This window comes from Chrysemys picta, chromosome 11 (assembly GCF_011386835.1).
Source record: "Chrysemys picta bellii isolate R12L10 chromosome 11, ASM1138683v2, whole genome shotgun sequence".
Classification (NCBI taxonomy): domain Eukaryota; kingdom Metazoa; phylum Chordata; order Testudines; family Emydidae; genus Chrysemys; species Chrysemys picta.
In genome coordinates this window covers 1,617,060-1,637,194 of record NC_088801.1, presented here as the reverse complement: position 1 = coordinate 1,637,194, position 20,135 = coordinate 1,617,060, and the positions used below count along the sequence as shown (strand labels likewise).

General features: G+C 66.3%; 2 protein-coding genes across 6 annotated transcripts in view; one reads left to right on the top strand and one right to left on the bottom strand.

The window, feature by feature from the left end:
* Positions 1 to 10,855, top strand: part of LOC101947235 (dnaJ homolog subfamily B member 2-like) — a 38,313-nt gene extending 27,458 nt beyond the window's left edge. The window contains exons 2-10 of one of the 5 annotated variants that reach the window (XM_065560436.1): positions 20 to 119; positions 1,266 to 1,375; positions 4,382 to 4,435; positions 5,122 to 5,238; positions 6,473 to 6,562; positions 7,149 to 7,254; positions 7,930 to 8,000; positions 8,298 to 8,513; positions 10,154 to 10,855. In XM_065560436.1, the coding sequence (XP_065416508.1) occupies positions 55 to 119; positions 1,266 to 1,375; positions 4,382 to 4,435; positions 5,122 to 5,238; positions 6,473 to 6,562; positions 7,149 to 7,254; positions 7,930 to 8,000; positions 8,298 to 8,513; positions 10,154 to 10,164 (840 nt within the window). In that variant the 5' untranslated portion in view covers positions 20 to 54 and the 3' untranslated portion in view covers positions 10,165 to 10,855. Of the gene's footprint in view, positions 1 to 19; positions 120 to 1,265; positions 1,376 to 4,381; positions 4,436 to 5,118; positions 5,239 to 6,472; positions 6,563 to 7,148; positions 7,255 to 7,929; positions 8,001 to 8,297; positions 9,140 to 10,153 lie in introns of those variants that run through there. The other 4 variants (XM_065560435.1, XM_065560434.1, XM_065560433.1 and 1 more) reach the window with 4 other exon arrangements.
* A 400-nt stretch (positions 10,856 to 11,255) lies between these two features.
* PTPRN (protein tyrosine phosphatase receptor type N) overlaps positions 11,256 to 20,135 on the bottom strand; it is a 46,569-nt gene continuing 37,689 nt past the window's right edge. The window contains 12 exon segments of the mRNA XM_005279702.4: positions 11,256 to 12,061; positions 12,513 to 12,586; positions 13,436 to 13,500; positions 13,810 to 13,863; positions 15,933 to 16,099; positions 16,235 to 16,354; positions 16,868 to 16,945; positions 17,187 to 17,260; positions 17,559 to 17,706; positions 19,372 to 19,527; positions 19,529 to 19,582; positions 19,754 to 19,966. Of these exon segments, the coding sequence (XP_005279759.1) occupies positions 11,990 to 12,061; positions 12,513 to 12,586; positions 13,436 to 13,500; positions 13,810 to 13,863; positions 15,933 to 16,099; positions 16,235 to 16,354; positions 16,868 to 16,945; positions 17,187 to 17,260; positions 17,559 to 17,706; positions 19,372 to 19,527; positions 19,529 to 19,582; positions 19,754 to 19,966 (1,275 nt within the window). The 3' untranslated portion in view covers positions 11,256 to 11,989.

The window sequence follows — 20,135 nt, the reverse complement described above, 5'->3', positions numbered from 1 at the left end:
CGTTGCCCTTCCTCCCCAGCTGCACCGCTGGCCCCTGCCGGACAGACGGGCGCCATGGTGGAGTACTACGAAGTGCTGGGTGTGCCCCGAAATGCCTCCTCGGACGACATCAAGAAGGCGTAAGTCCTGCCCCATCCCGGGTCGCCCACGCTTTCCACTAGCAGCTGCTGCCTGGTCCGGGGCCCCCTGTGCTGTGTCAGAGTCAGCACCGGCTCAGGGTACAGTGGGGCTGGATGAGCGCTCGAGGGGCAGCGGGGCCTAGTGGGCAGGGCCCTGGGCTGGCGCTTGGGAGCCCTGGGATGCGGCCATGCTCTGCCACTGACCTGCTGCGACCTTGGTCAAATCCCTTCCCCTCAGGCCTCGCTTCCGTGGCTGGGCGATGGTGGCGACAGGCCATCCGTGGGCTGTTTGCTTCACGCTTGGGGGCAGGGCTTGTCCCACTCTAGGCCTGTGCACCCCCCTCCATCTCGGGTGGGGCCTGGCCTGACAGCTTCCCTTAGACTCCCTGCCACAGCCGGCTCCGCAGCACTCCATTGCGGGGTGTGCGTGTGGGCGCGCGGCACATGACAATCCTGCCTGGGATTGTCAGACTTGGGTCCCCTTGGCTCAGTTTTTAAGGTGCAAGATTCAGTTTGTAGCAAAGTCCCTCCCGAGGTAAGAAGCAGGATTGAAGACCAGATGGAGATGAGGCATCAGCCTTATATAGTCTTTTCCAGGTGTAAGAACACCTCTTTGTTCTTACTGTGGAAAATTACAGCAAAATGGAGTCTGGAGTCACATGGGCCAGTCCCTGCATACTTTGCTGAGTTACAAGGCGAATCTGCCTTCTCTCAATGGGTCAGTTGTGTAGCTGATGGTCGTTAATGGGCCATCAAGCAGGCTAGGCAGAGCTGACATCAACTTGTCTGGGGTGTCACCCAGAAGCACAGCACAAGTTTGCCATACAGACAGTCTAGAGCCAATATTCATAACTTCAACTACAAAATTGATACACACATATAGACAGCATAATCCTAACCAGCAAACCAGAACCTTGTCTTGGACACCTCATTTGACCCCCTTTATACCAGATTTGGTGCCACTACAGGACTTTGGTTGCAACAATGATCTATATGGTCCCAAATTATATCAGTAACGTCACACCTGGCACGGGGTGGCTGCCCACCTGTCGTTTGGTCTCGGGGTTGGCTGGCACAGGGGGGAGGGCTGGCACCTGCTGCCGGCAGAGCTGGGGGTCACTGCCTGTCTCTCTCGACACTGTGCAGGTACAGGAAGGCGGCACTGAAATGGCACCCGGATAAGAACCCAGAGAACAAGGAACACGCCGAGCGGAAGTTCAAAGAGATCGCAGAGGCCTACCAAGTGCTGTCGGACAGTAAGGGGCCGGCTTCTCCCCTCCCCCTTCGTTTCCCGACACCTGGCGCTGGAGCCGTGGGGCTGGAAGGGCCCTCGAGGGGTCGCTTAGTTCAGCCCTGCACCGCAGTAGGGCCGAGCAGCCTAGGCCAGCCCTGACGGGCTGTTGCTAAAGCCTCCAGGGACAGGCTCACCGGCCCCGGGAAGTCTGCTCCTGAATGTAGCTCCCGGGGGGTCAGAAGCTTTTCCCGCTCTCGCCCCAAGTCCCCCGCGCTGCGGAGCAAACCCAGCACTGGGGCGTCCACATGCAGCGTAGCCCCGGGGCTGGGCCGGGGACTCGAGCACCCCCCTTGCACTGCAAACCAGGGCTGGACCCGGCTCTCAGCCAGACCCCGCTCTGCAGCCCTTCTCACCCGGGGCTGGAGCTTGGGCTGCGTCCACACTGCAAAGCGACAGGGCTTGGCCCTCGCCCAGCGGGACTCTGGCTCTGACCACCCCCAGCAGGGCCCTAGAGCCCCGGGCCTGAGGGCTTGCTGAGCTGTCTCCCTGGCGCGTGTGTGGACGGCACGTGGGCTCGAGCCGGGGTTAGAGCCCAGCCTTAGTGTGCAGCGTAGACAGGCCCTTAATCCCCATCCTCTGGAGCCTGCTCTCAGGCCTCATCTCCAGACAACGCGCCAGGTTTTAACCCTCCCTCGCAGGGCAGGTGCTAAACCTTGGATTGGGTGCGTTGCTCTCCCATTGCTTCACGTCTTTCCTGATGCGCGGCCCCCAGACCTGGCCGCAGCCTGCCGCTGAGGCCTCCCCAGTGCCGAGCAGAGCGGGCCATGACCCCCCCGGTAACACACCCCAGCGTGAGCAGCCTTTCCCTGGCCGTGTCCCGTGTGGACTCCTAGTCAGTGTGTGATCTACTGGGACCCCCAGATCCTGCCCAGCCAGTTCCCCAGGTTGGTGTTGAGGGGAGCTGCTGTGCTCCGTATGGACGGTGTCCCCGTCGCTCCCAGCCGTGCGAGTGCCCCCGGGCCGTAGGCCAGACGGTTTCCCTGCCCCTCAGCGGAGCAGGCCCTGAGACGGCCCTGTGCAAGCAGCCTCCAGCCTGGCTGCATCCTGCCCCGGTGCAGGGCCGGGGTGCACGGAGACTGCATCTCTTCCTGCTCCTCCCTCCGCCCAGGATCCCCGCACAGGCGCACTCTGCCCCCTTGTGTCGGTGCTGCCCGGGGGAGCCTGCTGAGGTCACTGACTCAGGGTGAACCGCAAACAGACCGGGGCAGACAAACCCCGAACGCTGGTGGATCTTCCAATACTTAGATTTACCAACCAGCACAGAACAGCCTCTGTATCACCTCACTGGTTACTCAGACGTCCAAACAACGCAGTTCCCTTAACGTGCCCAGCCTCAGGCCTCCGTCCAGACCCACCTGTCAGATACGATTCTCAGGAATCATCATCGTATCTCATCATATAAAAGAAAAGGTCTTCCAAAGGGTCAGCCACACACCCAGGTCCAATTATAACTTAGATCTTACCCAAAATACACACTATAGCCAATTCTTATTAACTAAGCTAAAATTTATTACAAAAGAAAAGAGAGAGAGTGTTGGTTAAAAGATCAATATACAGACAGACTTGAATTCAATTCTTGAGGTTCAGATGCATAGCAGAGGTGAGCCTGTAGTTGCCAAAAGTCCTTTTAGAAATAGTCCAGAGGTTATAGTCCAATGTCCATGTTCAGGGTGGCTCCAGTCAGTGACTGGGGATCTCAATCCTTGTGGCTTAAGGTTTCCCCCTCTTGAAACCCAAAGCAGATCTGAGATGAAGCAGGATCATGTCCCAGGGTTTTTATACATTTCCTGCAGCCTTTTGGCCTGAGAAAGCAATAGGCTTAACTCTCCTTCTCCCAACCATCCTGGCAATTAGCACAGGGTAATTTATCCATGAAACAGTTCAGATACAGGTTACCACAATCTTCAAAGAGACACTAATACTGTTTCCCTCAAGTGTCTTCCTAAATGTTAATATTCCTTTTTTGATCTTTGAATCAAAGTTATAGTAATAGACAAGACTTGTTTGCTGACATCACAAGACCTGAGCACACAGCTCCCCTTCTACCTCTAACAACGCAGACTTGCATTTCAAAGCTCTGTTCATTTACAGATCTTCCTAACCAGTCTCTAAAGTTGGGCCATGGGTCAGGTCAGTCTGAGTTGATTAACTCTTTCTGGCCCTGTCACCTTCCAACGAAATATTATATTACACTCATAACGTCACACCCCTCCCCCCCGGTCCCTGCACTAGAGAACGCTGAGCTGCCGGAGCCCCTGCGCATTGCGTGCGCCTCGCTGGATTCATTCATGCCCCACAGACCAGGCGCGCTGTCGGAGCTTGGCCCTCGCTGCTGCGCTCCAGGCCTAGGGTAGCCCCAGGCTAGGGTGACCAGATAGCAAATGTGAAAAATCGGGACGGAGGTGGGGGGTAATAGGAGCCTATATAAGAAAAAGCCCCAAATATCAGGACTGTCCCTATAAAATCAGGACATCTGGTCACCCTACCCCAGGCGTCCCATGGATCATGGGGGGCTGGGTTAGATCATGAAGGTCCTTCACATTGCCTGGAACCGCTCTGATCCGACGCTGCTCAGAGACCCCGTGAGCCTGGCGTGGGGCACCTGGGGAGCCGCCAGGGGACATCCCACCCCCGCACCAGCCCCGTGGGTTCCAGAGCCACAACACTGGGTCGAAAGTCCCCAGACTGTTCAAAGCAAGTGTTGGGTTCTCGTCTGCACTCCCGTGTCTGAGCCCTGGGGGGCGCCATCTGGGGCTTTGCTCTGCAGCCAGGAAGGGGAGAAAATCGCAGCTGACAGTCCTGCCCCATCCCGTGACTCCGAGAGCTGGAGCTTTAGTGCTCCCCCCTATGGCACAAGAGCTGGTGACGCTGCCCCCCCCCCCCCCGCAGGACCCATTCTCTCCCCCTCCCCAGCCCAGCCCTGCTGGAGTGGCGGGGGCCGCCTAACTCTCCCCTCCTGTCCCCGCAGAGGAGAAGCGTGACGTCTACGACCGCTATGGCAAGGAAGGCCTCATGGGAGCAGGTGAGCCGGCCATGCTGGGGGGAGGAGCCGTGCTGGGGGAGCTGAAATGGGGGGAGGGGGAATCTTGCACCTTAAAAACTGAGCCAAGGGGACCCAAGTCTGACAATCCCAGGCAGGATTGTCATGTGCCGCGCGCCCACACGCACACCCCGCAATGGAGTGCTGCGGAGCCGGCTGTGGCAGGGAGTCTAAGGGAAGCTGCACTTGGTCCGGACACCACCTGCCCCCGGAGTGTGGGTATGAACAAGATGGCGACGCCCTACGCAGCTTTCCCCCCCCCCCCCCCCCCCCCCGAGCAGAGTACGGCCCCCCCAGGGCTCACTGCCCCACACCGAGCAGGGCCTCCCCCTATCTAGGTGGCCGTGACTTCCGGTGTCCTGCTGCGGCGTGGCGTCTGTGCTCCATACGGGGGTGGAACTTGCCCTGAGCTGGGCGCCGGCTCTTGGCCTAGGGGCAAATTGCACCTACTACAAATATTCGCCGGGGGACCCGAGTCGAGCTGCCCTGGGAGCGCATCGTGTCCTGTTGCGTGCTGGGACCTGTAGTTTTCACTGGTCCCAGCCCCGTGCTAACAGCACCTTTAACCTGCTCGTCTCTCCGGGGGACGGGGACCCCAGCCTGTTTCCCTCACTCCGTTCAGACTGGGCTCTTGGCGCTAGCGTCCTGTCTCTGCTTTTCCCCAGCAGGGCCTGGGGGACCAAGAGCCGATGCGGGAGTCCCCGAATTCACCTTCACCTTCCGCAGCGCCCACGACGTCTTCCGGGAGTTCTTCGGTGGGCGGGATCCCTTCGCTGACCTCTTCGGTGAGTTTCGGCCTCCGGCTCTCCTGGGGGGTTTAGAGGAGGGAGGGGAGCGTGGGCCCAACTCAGGGCACGTTTTGATTCTCTGCGGCCAGAGAAGTGGGGGAGGGACTATGAAATGGGGATTGGTGAGAGACCCCAGACACTGTGGTGTGTGTCATGGGCCCTGTACAGCTGAAAGCTCATGGAGATTCACCTTTGACTCAAGTGTTGTGGCCTGGGCTTTTGCCTTGGGGGGGGGGGGGGGCTGAGTTTGAACTTCCAGGTGACAGCAGGGGCAGGGGTGAGCCTCTCCGGATAGTACCGTGCCTTCCACAGTGTCGGCTCCCTGCCCCACGGCTGGAGCAGCAGCTTCCTCCAGTGGTCGCCACGGGGGTGGTGGTGTGGGAGCCGGTGATGCCGGCCGAGGACTGCCCCACACTGGGGGCATTTTCAGCAGGCCCGGTCCAAGCAGACGCTGGCCCTTGTGCGAGAGCAACGCAGGGGAGGAGCGAGGGAGGCCGGATAGCCGAAGGCAAGAGGCCAGGAAGCGGTGGTGGTCTGGGCTCGGTCGCTGCGGGGAGGCTCCGATGCAGCTGGGGGAGGCAGCCATGCGAGCTCCTGGGCTGTACACACGGAGCAGAAGGATCCGTGCGTGGGAGGGGCTGATCTGTGAGGAAGGGTGAAGAGCCATGAGTGGGCAGCGCCAGCCCCCCCGTGGCGGTGGGTGGGGGACACCAGTGACTGGTGGAGTTAGCCGGTGCTGGGCCCAGGCCTGTGGTAGGAGTCCCAGGGCCGTGCCCTACCCGCCGGCCAAGGGCTCGCTGCGGGCACCGGCAGGGCGGCTGGAAGCGGTGGGCTGCAGTTACGAGGGGGGCAGCTGGGCTGCAGGGAGCCTCGGGACACGTGAGCTGAGAGAGGCTGGGCAACGCCCGCTGGCTCCCAGCCCTCGGCAGCGTGTGGCCCTGTCTGAGCGACTAGCACCCAGGCCCTGCCTCTTGGGTGGGCCTGATCCCGCAGCGCCGCGGGCTGCGGGATCTTCAGACTCTCTTCCTGCAACTCAGCAGCTGGACACAAGGAAGTGCCAGCTCCGTAGGCCCCCGGTACCGCCCCCCCAGAGCCCCCTTTGGGGCCCATGGGTGCCCTGCCCCGGGGTGGACTGGCTGCGCTCTGGAGTTGTGTGGCTGGCGCGGCCTGGCCTGGCATCCTGCTAGGGGGGTTCTCGGGCTGTGCTCACGCCGCGGTCCCTGCCTTCCAGATGAGATGCTGCCGTTCTCAGAGCTGCGGGGAACTGGCCTCCGACGCCCCGGACCAGGCTCCTTCTTCTCCTCTTTCCCGGCATCCTCAGGTAGGGGGCAGCCTGCTTGTCGCTGCCAGCCTGTCCTCCCTGGGCACCTGCCCCACTGGAGAGGGCACCTGTGTGGTCCCAGCTCCAGCTTTCTCCCGGGTCGCTCCAGCTCCCCTCCCCGGCCCGGCCCGAACCTCCTCCCCTCGGCTCCGGCTCCCCGGCCCGGCCTGGCCCGAACCTCATCCCCTTGGCTCCAGCTCTGGCTCCCCGGCCCGGCCCAAACCTCCTCCCCTCGGCTCCAGCTCTGGCTCCCCGGCCCGGCCCAAACCTCCTCACCTCTGCTCCGGCTCCCCGGCCCGGCCCAAACCTCCTCCCCTCGGCTCCAGCTCCCCGGCTTGGCCCGGCCTGGCCCAAACCTCCACCCCTCAGCTCCGGCGACTCAGGGACAGTCTCGCCCTGCGAATCCTGGACAGACATTTTCTATCCCAGTTTCACACCCGCCCTGCAGTGCATCCCCTGGCTGACCCGTTACCGCCCCGTCACCCTCTCACACCCGGCCAAGGGACCCCCTGTAATCCCACGGGGCTCCCCGGGGCCTGGCCCAGGCTGGGGGCTCCTGCTGTGAGGTTGTCGCCCTGTTTTTCAGATTTCTTCTCCTCGTCCTTCAGCCCCGGCACCGACCCCGGAATCGGCTTCCGCTCGGTTTCCACCTCCACCACCTTCGTCAACGGCAAACGCATCACCACAAAGAGGTAGGGATGGGCCAGCGCAGACTGGCCAATGGCCAAGCCAGCCTGTCTCCCAGGCTGTTCCAGGGGACCAGATCATGGGGCCAGCCAGGCGGGTGCCCCACCTCCCGCCATGCCAGTGCCCTCCATGGGGTCAGCCAGTCCCACGTCCTGCCACGCCAGAGCTGACCTTTCGTGGGGCTCAGCTGTGTCCAGGCAGGGTCCCCCCAGCTCCGCTGCCTCCTGCCGCAGCTGTTCTGTTTGACCTGCTGACCCGGCCCGACCAGCGCAGCTTCTGCCCTTTATAACCTCCCAGCCCCTCTGCCGGGTGAGGCCTTCATCAGCTCCAGCCAGGGAGCCCAGAGTCCTACCAGGAGGCTTTGTTGCCTGGCAACCTGTCAGCACAGTGCTGGGCAGGGGTGATTTCCCTTGCAATGGGAGAGCACTTGAAATCAACGACCTGCGCCCCCCGGATGTGTCGCTTGCGCCCGAGGTCAGGAGATCCTGAGACGGTAACGACCAGCCCACGCTCAGAATGGAGTTGGCAGCTGCCCCGGATGCACATGGAACCCGTAGCCTGGCACAATCCCTAGATGGCACGCACAGTGCCCCCACCCCGTCCCCGGGGGACCCGTCGTCTCTCTCCCGCGGGGTGCCGCCCTGGCCGGCTGGGTGACCTGGCGCTGTCTGTCTCTGCAGGATTGTGGAGAACGGGCAGGAACGGGTGGAGGTGGAAGAGGACGGGGAGCTGAAATCGATCCACGTTAACGGTGAGGAGTGGGGTGGGAGGGGTCTCTGGGGGACGGGGTGGCCCCTGGCTCTGGACTCCCTCAGTGTGTTGGCTGAGCTCCGCCCCCTGGGAGGTTTGGGGGGGGGGTTTTCTCCCCACTTCAGACATCTGCTCTGGGTCTCAGTGCTGCTGTCTCCCCGGCTCACCCTGGGCCAGTCAGGGGCAGGCCTAGGAATTGAACTTGGGTCTCCAGGGTCCCCCTCCGGTGCCCCAGGCCCATCCTCCCCCGCCCCACGGCCAGGCCTGGGCCCTGACGCTTGTGCCTCCTGCCCCCCAGGTGTCCCTGACGACATGGCGCTGGGGCTGGAGCTGAGCCGCCGGGAGCAGCAGGCCCTCCTGGGCCAGGCCTCGCCCTCGCCCCCAGCACCGCCGCGGCCCCGCGACTCGTCCCCGGTCTGCCTGTACACGGACAGCGAGGAGGAGGACGAGGACCTGCAGCTGGCCATGGCCTACAGCCTGTCGGAGATGGAGGCCGCGGGGCAGCACAGAGCAGGTGTGCGTGGCGCCAGGAGGCAGCAGGGGCGTCGTCCCCTGCCCGTGGGCAGCGAGGGAAGCCGAACGCAGAGCCCGGGGGCAGGGGGCGGGCAGGAGGGGGCAGCGCCTGAGGCAGCAGCAGTGGGGACGGAGCCTGCTCCCAAGCAGAAGCAGTCGCACTGCCGTCTGCTGTGAGCTGGGCTGGGGCCGGGGGGCCCGGGCAGCCGGAGGATCCCAGCCCCAGGGGAGCAGTGGGGCCGCCTGGGAACCCCGCCGGGGGCTCAGTAAAGGGCAGGAGAGGAGCCTCCCTCTGAGGGTGTTGCTGCAGAGCGAGGAGCTGCCCCCGCCAGGGGGGTCGTGTGGGGCCCCGGCACCATTGCTGCATCACATGCTCCGCTGCCTGTCCATGCCACGCCTTCCCCCTCCGCAGGGGGCACTGCCCTTGGCTCAGCCGTGGGTGAGCCGGGGAGGGGGGGGAGGAGCTAGTCTGCCCCTAGGGTCTCCTCCCAGAACCCCCTCTGCTGGGCCGGGCCGTCTCCCTGCCACCCAGTAGAGGCTAGGGGCATGCCTGGGAGTGTGGGTGGGGGTGTGTGGCCTTCCCGGGGGTGGGGGGTGCAGGCCCAGCTGGGGGGGCTCGAGAGGGGTCTGGGGGGCAGGGTGTCCCTGCAGGCTGGGGGGGCCAGATGCTGCACAGAAGGTAATGGGTGTTGGGGTGGGGGGGTGCAGGCCCAGCCGGGGGGCTCGAGAGGGGTCTGGGGGGCAGGGTGTCCCTGCGGAGGGGGACTGGGGGGGGCAGATGCTGCACGGAAGGTAATGGGGTTCTGGGCGGGGGGGGGTGCAGGCCCAGCTGGGGGGCTCGAGAGGGGTCTGGGGGGCAGGGTGTCCCTGCGGAGGGGGACTGGGGGGGGCAGATGCTGCACAGAAGGTAATGGGGGTTGGGGTGCAGGCCCAGCTGGGGGGGCTCAAGAGGGGTCTGGGGGGCAGGGCGTCCCTGTGGGGGGTATTGGGGGGGGCAGATGCTGCACAGAAGGTAATGGGGGTTGGGGTGCAGGCCCAGCTGGGGGGGCTCAAGAGGGGTCTGGGGGGCAGGGCGTCCCTGTGGGGGGTATTGGGGGGGGCAGATGCTGCACGGAAGGTAATGGGTGTTGGGGTGGGGGGGTGCAGGCCCAGCCGGGGGGCTCGAGAGGGGTCTGGGGGGCAGGGTGTCCCTGCGGAGGGGGGCGGGGGGGGCAGATGCTGCATGGAAGGTAATGGGTGTTGGGGTGAGGGGGTGCAGGCCCAGCCGGGGGGCTCGAGAGGGGGCTGGGGGGGGCAGATGCTGCATGGAAGGTAATGGGGGTGGGGGGGCTAGTTCTCCCCCTGGCTGTTGCTGCTGTGGATCCTGCTCCTTCTCTTCCCCCCCCCCCCCCCGCCCTCCCCCACGGCTCTGGCTGCAGCCCCTGCCTGACCCCCCTCCACCCCTGCCCCCCAGGTAACCCCTGTCCCACTGCCACTGGCTGACCACTCAGGGCACCATCACCCCCCCTGCTGCGCCTCCCCCCACATGGCTGGGAGGAGCCCCCCCACCCCAGGGTGCTGGTGCCCCGGCCTGCACGTGCGCTGGCTGTCACCCGCTCACCAGGCTTGATTCATCCGTCGTCCCTCTGCTTGTCTCCCCAGGTGTGTTCTGAGGGACGCGCTGCGGGAACCCTGCCATGGTCACTCGCCCAGGGAGGCTGGTCACACCCGGACATCGCTCTGTTCCCCCCCCTCCCTGAGTACCCCTGGGCTGTGTCGTGGGGGGGTCTCCTGAGCAGTGTGTAGTTGGCTGTAGCTAGGGAGGAGGGGGCCGGGTGTGCTGTGGGCATCTTGCCCTGGCCTGAGTCTGGGCTGTGGCCTTGCTGGGCCCGGGCACCGCTGCAGGGGCCTGGGCCAGGGGCCTGGAGCAGTGAGCGGGGTGGCCCTGGTAGGAGGGGGGGTGGGGGGCCAGAGCCCAGGACACCTCCAGCCCAGCCCTGCTGCAGGTTGCTGAGGCTGGGGTGGGGTGGCAGCGGGCTGAGGCCTGATTGCAGGGGTGGAGGTAGCCCAGGGCAAGGAGTCTCTTCTCCCTCCCCTCCCGCCCAATGGTCTGCTCCTTCCTGTGGGGGGGGGCTGTAGCTGGAAGAGATGGCGGATTCCCCCTCAGAGCCTGCACCCTGGGAGGGGATCTTACTCCACACCCTCCCCCTTCCCCTCACAGCTGGGCAGGAGCGGCTCTAAGGCTGTGGATGCAAGGGGGGTGGAAGGCCTGTGCCCTGCGGTGCATCTCCCTTGCTGCTGTGAGGCCGTGCCACCCCCCAGGGCATGGACCCTGCTGTCAGTCAATAAACCGTTTGCAGTAGATGCAGTGTGTGAGGGGGGCCTCTCTGAGGGGGGAGGGCAGGGGCTGGCTGGAGCAGCCTGGATGGGGGGGGGGTGGAGGTGGGGGTGTCAGGCCCGCCCAGGCCTGGGACATTCAGCGCCATGCGGAGGTGCTGGGGCTGCACCAGGCTCAAGCAGAGTTTTCCCCAGGGAGGGTAGGCACAGGGGTGTACCTAGGGGCACTTGCCCCTCCCCCCTCTCTAACCCCCAGCTCTCAGCTGCTGGCCAGGCATGGAGAGAGCTGGTGGCAGCGCTGGGATCTGCACATGGGCCCCGGGCTCAGTCTGTGCTGCCTTCCCCACCCTGTGGGGGGGCAAGTGAGGGGCACAATGCCCCCCGGTGCCAGGCAGGGAAATACCCACAGAGACAGGCCAGGCTGGGCTGCAGCTGCACAAATGCGACACGAGAACTTTATTCACATCAAGATACAAAATTATATTTCTCTAGAAATTTCTCTTCTGCTCGATTGACGATGATTGACCCACGTGGGGGGAGGGTTCCCCAGCCAGGCTGCCACCCCCGAGGGTGCGCTTGGCTGGGCAAGGATTGCTCCAACTGTGTCACCTCTTGCCCCAGGAAGTGTGGGGGGAAGGGTCCATCCCCAGGGAATGAGACAGGTGGGGGGGGGCACGGAGCAGCAGAGCTCCGGGGGGCAGGAGAAGCAAGGACAGGGGCTGCTCCAAGACCCGTCCTGCCCAGCGGGTGCAGGCTCCTGGCAGAGCTCAGAACCACCCCATGCTGGGTCAGACCTTCCCTGGCCATGGGCAAGGCCTGGGTACCCGTGGGGCTGTGCGGGGGCAGTGTGACTAGACACACACACAGGAGGAGCCCGGGGCAGGGGCTGTGCGTGGGCACCTGTAGACAGGAGGCAGGCAGGCACTGGGCATGCAGGGGCAGATGGAGGGGCAGCACAGTCCCATCTTAACCTCTCAGGGCAGTTGGTGCAGCCCCCCATCCCCCAGCGGGCCGGGCAGCACACTGGGGCGAGGGTAGACGACCAGCATCACAGACACGACGTTACAGGGGCGAGCGACCCCAGCGGGCGGGCGCTCGAAGCACATGGGGCAGCGCCCGGGAGGAGGCGGGCGCGACGGGGCTGAAGGCGAGGCGACCGGCTCACTGGGGCAGCGCCTTCAGGATAGCATTGACCTCCTCTGCCACGGCCGTCAGCGCAAACTCAAACTGGTCCTGCGGAGGGGAGAGCAGGGTGAGCCCCGCCCTAGAGCAGCACAACGTGCCCACCATGAGGGGGCAGGGCTGTATGCCTTTCCCCCGTGCTGCCCACCCAGCGCACTGGCAGGGCCGCCCAGCGCCAGGGCCCTGCTTCCTGGAGGCTGGCCCCAGAGCCTGGGCCCAGCACAACAGATGAACTTGCTGCCCTGAGAAGGGGCAGCCCCATTGTGCCCCCTGTGCTGAGAAGGAAGCCAGGGGCCCCAGCTCTCGGCCCCGGTGGGAGAACTGGCCAGTGCCTGGGTAGGGGCACAGTGGCTGTGGGGCCGGGTGCAGCAGAGGGGAGAAGGGCTCTATGGCCCCCCCCCCACTGCGCCACAGGGGGCATCCTGCTCCTTCCCTGCTGGTGGCTGACCCCCTGGGAACTGCCCCTACAGGCTTGGGGCCTGGTTTGGGGGAAGAGGCGCACCTTAGTCTGCACCATGCCGGGCCTCTGATCACGGACGTGCTCCAGCGTGGCGGCGATGTCAATCTCCTTCACTCCTAGGGCAGAGCACACGAGGGGTCAGCGGGGGCGCCGGAGCCAGGGCTGGGGATCCGGAGGGGGGGATCCAGGGGCAGAGCAGACGAGGGGGCAGCGGGGCACCGGAGCAGCGGATCCAGGGGCAGAGCAGACGAGGGGGCAGCGGGGGCGCCGGAGCCAGGGCTGGGGCTGTGGAGGGGAGGATCCAGGGGCAGAGCAGACGAGGGGGCAGCGGGGGTGCCGGAGCCAGGGCTGGGGCTGTGGAGGGGAGGATCCAGGGGCAGAGCAGACGAGGGGGCAGAGCGGGGCACTGGAGCAGCGGATCCAGGGGCAGAGCAGACGAGGGGGCAGAGCGGGGCACTGGAGCAGCGGATCCAGGGGCAGAGCAGACGAGGGGGCAGAGCAGGGCACTGGAGCAGCGGATCCAGGGGCAGAGCAGACGAGGGGGCAGCGGGGGTGCCGGAGCCAGGGCTGGGGATCCGGAGGGGAGGATCCAGGGGCAGAGCAGATGAGGGGGCAGAGCGGGGCACCGGAGCAGCGGATCCAGGGGCAGAGCAGACGAGGGGGCAGCGGGGGCGCCGGAGCCAGGGCTGGGGCTGTGGAGGGGAGGATCCAGGGGCAGAGCAGACGAGGGGGCGCCGGAGCAGCGGATCCAGGGGCAGAGCTAGGAGACACAGCCATCGGGACAGAAGCCAAGGGCAGGGGAGCATGGGGGGACCAGGGAGAGCCGGGCCAGGGCTGGGCGCCAGGCCCAGGCAATATGGGGAGCAGAGGCTCAGGGATGGGGACTGGTCAAGATAAAGGGCCCAAGTGGGTCCTGACGCCAGGGCCGCATGTTGCACGCTGGGAGGGGCTATGGGTGCACTCACCTTTGGCCATTCGGTTTAGTACCATGTCGATGAGGATGTAGGTCCCGGTCCTGCCTGCCCCGTCACTGGAAGAGACAGACGCTCACAACCCCCTGCACGGGGGGCGGGGGGACACACGACACCAGGCTCCCAGCAGGGCACAGGGGCGGTGAGCCACTGCGGGCTTCTCGGGGTCCCCACTGTGCTGCACATGCTCTTCTCCCCCACCCCCCGCCCTGGCAGGGGAACGGCCCCAGGCCAGCATGGGTGGGGCGTCCCGTGGAGGGAGGAGGGGGCAGCGTGACAGCCCCTCCAGGATGGAGCCTGCCCCAGGCAGGGTGGCCCCCCAGACTTCCCCGGGCAGGGCCGAGTGGCGCGGACGTGGGGGCCGTTACCTGCAGTGCACGATAACAGGGCAGGAGCGACCCCGGTAGCACTTGTTGACCTTCCTGCAAGGACAAGGAGAGAGCAGGTGAGAGCAGCCAGCGCCCACCCAGCCACCCTGCCTCCAGAGCAGAGCCCTGCCCCGGGGCACAGACGGGGTCATGTCCTGGGGCCTGGCGACCCAGCGGGAAGAACGACCAGCCGCCTTGCCCTGCCAGGCCCGAGCCGAGGCGCACGTGGGCGAGGGCTCTCCGCGGCGGGAGCGGCGATGCGCTCTGCCTGCTGGTTTGCCCCAGCCTCCTCGCCCCGAGGGTCAGTCCTGCAGCGACGGGCACACTCCCCCTGCCCCGGGGCGAGTGCCCGGCCGAGTAGGGCTGGCGTCCCTGCGCCCGACAGGCCTGGCTGGGGCGTCGCTGCAGGAGGCCGTGCACAGCAGAGGGAGGCAGGGCATTCACAGATGGGGGGGGGTGGGGGCTGGGGACACTGTCCCGTGCCCGGCGCCCTGCACCGAAGTGGGGCCCTAGTGGGAGTCCAGGGGGCCGGGCTCCATGCAGCAGGCACGGCTGCCAATGCTCACTTTTGTGACTATGCAACTGGACCCAGATTACTAGCTGCAAATCACAAAAATGGCACTGGCAGCTGCACGAGAGAGAGGAGGGGGGGAGACAGTGTGAGGGCGCGGAGATCCCAGCTGGGCTGTGGGGCCCTGCCCCACAGAGGGACCCAGAGGCAGCACAGACGGCCACAACCAACAGGAGGCTTCAAAACACAGCCCCTCCCCAGAGCCAAGGTGGCAGCAGGAGGGGGGCGCACCAGGGGGCACTCCTCTCTGGTGCAGCCCGCGGTGATGTGGCGCACGCAGACCCACACCCCTAGGTCTGGGGCGGCCTGGGGAAGAAGCCTCTCCAAAGCCAGCCATCCCGGCTGGGAGCCGGTAACACCGTCAGCGCCACAGGGACGCCAGGGTGGGGCGGTGCCCATGACTAGCCCTGCTTCCCCCCGCTCTTGAGTGCACTGGGTTACACCCACTCTCCTCCCCACAGCGAGCGCAGGGGGGAACCCACGGCCACAGCCCCTGGCCCGCACTCCTGCCCCGAGCTAGCCGAGACCCGCAGCACCGTCCGTCAGCAAGAGGCTGGTACGAGAACCGGGCCTGGTCTCTACGGGGGCAGATACGCCTCAGGCCCGAGTATCCGCCAGCCACACCCCCAGGGCCCAGCCCAGCAGCCGGGGGCTGGAAATCACCTCCTGGCGGCCTGGAGTGCAGAGACCGGCCCCTCTGCAGGACTAGCTCTCCTGCAGCGCCCCCACAGCGCTGAGCAAAGCCCTGGCCACAGGGCGCCTCTGGCCCAGCCCCGGGGTCCTGACTGACCCCAGCCCTCGGGATCCCAGAGGAGGGCCTGCTCCACTGCCCCCCCAGGCCAGAATCCTCACTGAGCCCCAGAGCCCTGCCCCTCCCCCAGCCATGCAGCACCCCGGAAGGGCTGGGGCCAGAGACACCCCCTTTCGCTACAGTGTGGGAGGCCCCTGTGCACACAGGCCCAGGTCACACTGGGCTTTGGCCTCCCCCCAGGTCCCCCTGTTCCCCCGCAGGGATCCCCCAAGGAGCAGCTCTCTCGGCCCCAGCTGGAAGAGCTGAGCTGGCCCGCAGCCAAGTCTGTCGTGCCCTTTCTCTGCCAGAACGTTCAGAGCTCCTCCCGCGCCAATGGCAGGGCAGGGCAGCGTCCCCGTCCCGGGCCCTACGGCCAGCGCTGCTCGGGGGCACTTTGCCCCAGGACTGTCCCCACGGCCCAAAGGCAGAGACTGGGACGAGGGCCCTTGCCAGGGTCCCTCCCCGTCTCACGGCTGGCCCATGCTGGCCCAGCTGCAGCTCTGCAAGTCGGCACACCTGCTTCCCCGCCTCCTGGACCCACGGAGCCCCCAGGGACTCACGAGCACGGCCCCCGGCTGCCCTGCTCACCTCTGGGGCCCCAGCTGACTGGGCATCCTACAGCGTGTGCCAGAGCCGCCCCCAGGGCCCGGGCCGGTGCTCGAAGCAGGCCTGGCTTTGCCAGCCCCTCTGCCCTGAGGCTGCCGCCCCGGCCCGCTCCTAGCCAGGCCGTGCAGCGGGCACCTGGGAGGAGACGCCCCTCACCTGCGGAAGTCCAGGAGGGGGCGGGTGGTGGTGGGGATGCCCTCTGCTGGCCAGCTCAGGAAGTGGAACTGGGTCAGAGTGCGGGTCTCCTGCGACTGCACGTTCTTCAGATAGAAACTGCGCACCAGGAAGTCCTCGCACCAGATGTGCTCCGAGACCAGGTTCACCTGCATGGAGAGGCCCAGGGAGTCACGGCCCAGCCAGCCCCAGCTCCAATGTCCCAGGGGCTGCGTGCTCAGCTGGGCCTGCGCTCTGCCCGCTGCGCCCCATGGGCCGGGCCCCCCGCCCACCCCGCCACTTGCCTCGTAGATGTGGTAGAGGGAGGAGCCTTCGTCGGGCCAGTAGCGATCGCACTGCTTGACGCTGTCCTCCACCAGCGGGCTCAGCATGACGATCACCGTGCAGCCGTTCTCCCACACCATCTGCACGCAGGGCACACGCCGTCAGCAGCGGGCGCCGGGCCCAGGCTCGGGGTGCTTGTTAAAGGGGCTCTGCTGGGAGAGCCAGGCGGCACTGCGAGGAGCCCAGCGGAGGGCAGAACTCAGCAGCCAAAGCCTGGGGTCCCAGCCTGCACCTGCTGAGGACCCACAGGAGTCCCTGGAAAGGGGTCTGGGCTCTCTTTGGGGGAGCAGCCCCCGCATGTCCCCAGCAGCCGGACTGGGCACCTCCCTGCCCCCGGCTCAGGAAAGCCAGGGCACAGCAAGGTCCGGCCCACCCACCATCCTCACACACGCCTGCCTGAGGCCCTGTGACCCAGCGCTCCAAGGAGCCTCCAGTTTCCCCACTCACAGGAGAGGGATTCGCAGCCCCCTCCCAGGTAGCGCAGACGGGACAGCACCCCGCTGTGCCCAGCCACGGCTAATGCCTCAAAGGCAGGGGTGGGGAGGTACCGGCTCCAGCACCCTCCAGCCTCCCTCCCCGCGGCCGGCACTCACTTGCCAGAAGTCGGCGATGGTGTGCGAGAGGGGCCCCTGCGTGGCGATGTAGGCCGGCATCCGTGGGTCGTGCTCAATCTGGGCCAGGAGACAGCGCGTCAGACACTCCCCTCGGCAGCACGATGGGGGTGCCGCGGGGGCCCCCCAGGAAATGGATGCGTGTCAGGTGGCACCGGGCAAGCGGGCACGCACGAGTGTCGGTACAGGGCGGGGGGAGGGGTGTGTACACGAGCGTAATGGGGAGAACCCCGCTCTGAGGAACGCCCCCAGTCTCCGGGGCAGGTGGGCTGGGGGGCAGGGTAGGCGAGCTCTCACTTACGATAGGGCTGGCGTTGATGAAGTCACTGCGGGATGGGTTGCTCTCGGCCTTCAACTTGATCCGCGCGTGGTCGTCTGGGAAATCACCGCACAACGGGAGCCGTGAGTGAGCAAGATGGGGCTGGGGAAAGCCCCCAGCCAGCGCCACACACCCCGGGATCCATTGGGCCTCAGAGCTGCCCACGGCTCTGCTCTCGGGGGGCGGGAACCGGTTCTCTCTGTCCAAGCAATGCCGGTCGGCACACCCCCATTCCCCCCCCAGCCTATATGGCCCACTCCAACTAGGGCCAGACCCCAGCGGGACACCCGCTGGGCTGGCAGCTCTTTGGGCCCCAGCCCGCCGAGGGGGGCTCCGAGGGGGCAGGGCACTCACAGGGCACGTAGTCGGGGTTGCGGTTCTTCTTCAGGTTGGCTTCGCTCTGGGCGGCAGTGCAGACGCTGGGCTCAGCCTGGTAGGCGCACAGTGCCTGCCACTCCTTGGCCAGACGGTCGCGGTTCCTCAGGTGGTCTTCCATGTAGGCCTGCTGGCACAGCACGCGGGTCAGGGCAGTGCCCACCCAGGCAGGGCGAAGGGACGCGGGGAGGGCAGCCTCCCTGGGGTCGGATACAGAGAAGAGGCCACAGGGGCAGGGGGGGAGCCCTGGGAAGGGGATATTTGGCCCAGAAGCAGGAGGCTTTTCTGAGCCCTGCACCCATCCCGAGTGCCCCCAGTCCCCAGCAGGGATGGCCGGCGACTCTCAGCTGGGAGCTAAGGGAGGAAATCAGAGCCAGTCTGAACAGGGAGTTGCTGCACTGGCTGGGCTGACCAGCACAGACTAACTCCGGTCTCTGGGCGAACCTATGGGCAGCCGACGCCGGGTTCCTGAGGGCTAAGAACCCCCCCTCTCTTTGGGGAGTCACTGCACGGCCTGGCTGGGGTGCACCAGTCCCGGCACAGTGGGCAAGTCTCTGCCCAGGGTCTGTCTCAGCTGGCCTCGCTGACCGGAGCGCCCGGTGGGAAGCAGGGGGGCTGGAGCCCCAGAGGTTCAGTCGCAGGAGGCTGGGTGTCTGCGCGGCCCCCCCACGAAGGAAGCCTCCGCTCCCAACACAGGGAGATAAAAGAGAATCACCATCAGAACCAGCACAGCAAGGGCTCCTAACCCTCGAGTGGGCTCACCCTCCAGCAGGGGGCAGCGCACACACGGGGATAGGGCAGCAGGGATGGAGACACACTCACCCACCGGGGCTCATCTCCTCCATCAGGGGGCAGCGTGCACACGGGGATAGGGCTGCAGGGATGGTGACACACTCACCCACCGGGGCTCATCTCCTCCAGCAGGGGGCAGTGCACGCACGGGGATAGGGCAGCAGGGATGGAGACACACCCACCCACCGGGGCTCATCTCCTCCAGCAGGGGGCAGCGCACACACGGGGATAGGGCAGCAGGGATGGAGACACACTCACCCACTGGGGCTCATCTCCTCCAGCAGGGGTCAGCGCACGCACGGGGATAGGGCAGCAGGGATGGAGACACCCACCCACTGGGGCTCATCTCCTCCAGCAGGGGTCAGCGCACGCACGGGGATAGGGCAGCAGGGATGGAGACACACTCACCCACCGGGGCTCATCTCCTCCAGCAGGGGGCGGCGCACGCACGGGGATAGGGCAGCAGGGATGGAGACACACTCACCCACTGGGGCTCATCTCCTCCAGCAGGGGGCAGCGCACGCACGGGGATAGGGCAGCAGGGATGGAGACACACTCACCCACCGGGGCTCATCTCCTCCAGCAGGGGGCGGCGCACGCACGGGGATAGGGCAGCAGGGATGGAGACACACTCACCCACTGGAGCTCATCTCCTCCAGCAGGGGGCAGCGCGCACGCGTGCACACACACACACACACACACACACAGGGATGAGGCAGCAGGGATGGGGGGGACACACCCCAGGTCTCACGCTCTCCAGCAGGGGGCAGCGCACACGCACACACACACACACACACACACACAGGGATGAGGCAGCAGGGATGGGGACACACACCCCAGGGCTCACCGTCTCCAGCAGGGGGCAGCACACACACACACACACACACAGGGGTAAGGCAGCAGGGATGGGGGGACACACCCCAGGGCTCAGCCTCTCCAGCAGGGGGCAGCGCACACACACACACACACACACACCCCTCCCCCCCGCAGCGCGGCTCACCAGGATCATGTGGCCGGTGGAGATGTCCATGTTGGACTGCACCGGCTCCTCGCACCAGGACGGCGTGCTGCTGTGGGAGCTGGGGCTGGCCTGGGGGGCGTCGCTGAACTGGGATGAGACGCTGCTGACCCGGGAGTTCTCAGCCGGGGCCGGGGGGGGCGTCCGCGCGGCCGAAGAGCGACTTGGCGGCCATGTGCTGCCGGCACAGCTCCTGGGTGGGGGCGAGACCAGCGCTGCCACCACTGCCCCGAGCCCGCAGCACCCCCCACCCACCAGCACCGGGAGTTCCCCCTGCCCGGGCCTGGCCCTCCCCTCCGAGCCGAGCCGTGGCGACTTCAGTCCCCGCTGTGTCCCCCACCCCCGGCGCTGCCCAGGGCCCTACCTGGTACTCGAAGGTGCTGTCCCCGGTGCCCTCGGGCCCCAGGGCCGCCAGCCGGTCCTTCTCGCGCTGCTTGGCGTGCTGGCGCAGGCAGAAGACGATGGCGGCGGCGATGACCACGCCCGCCACGCAGGCCAGGGCCAGGAAGGTGAGCAGCACGGAGTGGAAGGTGTCGCCGAAGTGCGAGGGGTGCGGGTACGGGGTGGCCTCATTGCGCTGGGGGCAGGGGGACACCGTTAGCGCAGCAGAGTCAGCCCCTGCAGGGGTGGGGCGCCTGGGGGGATCCCCGGGGCCGATCTGGACAGCGATGCTGAGCCGGGGTCCCCGCCCCCGGGAGGAGGGCCAGGGCTCTGCAGACAGCCAGCAAGGGGCAGGCCCTGAGCCC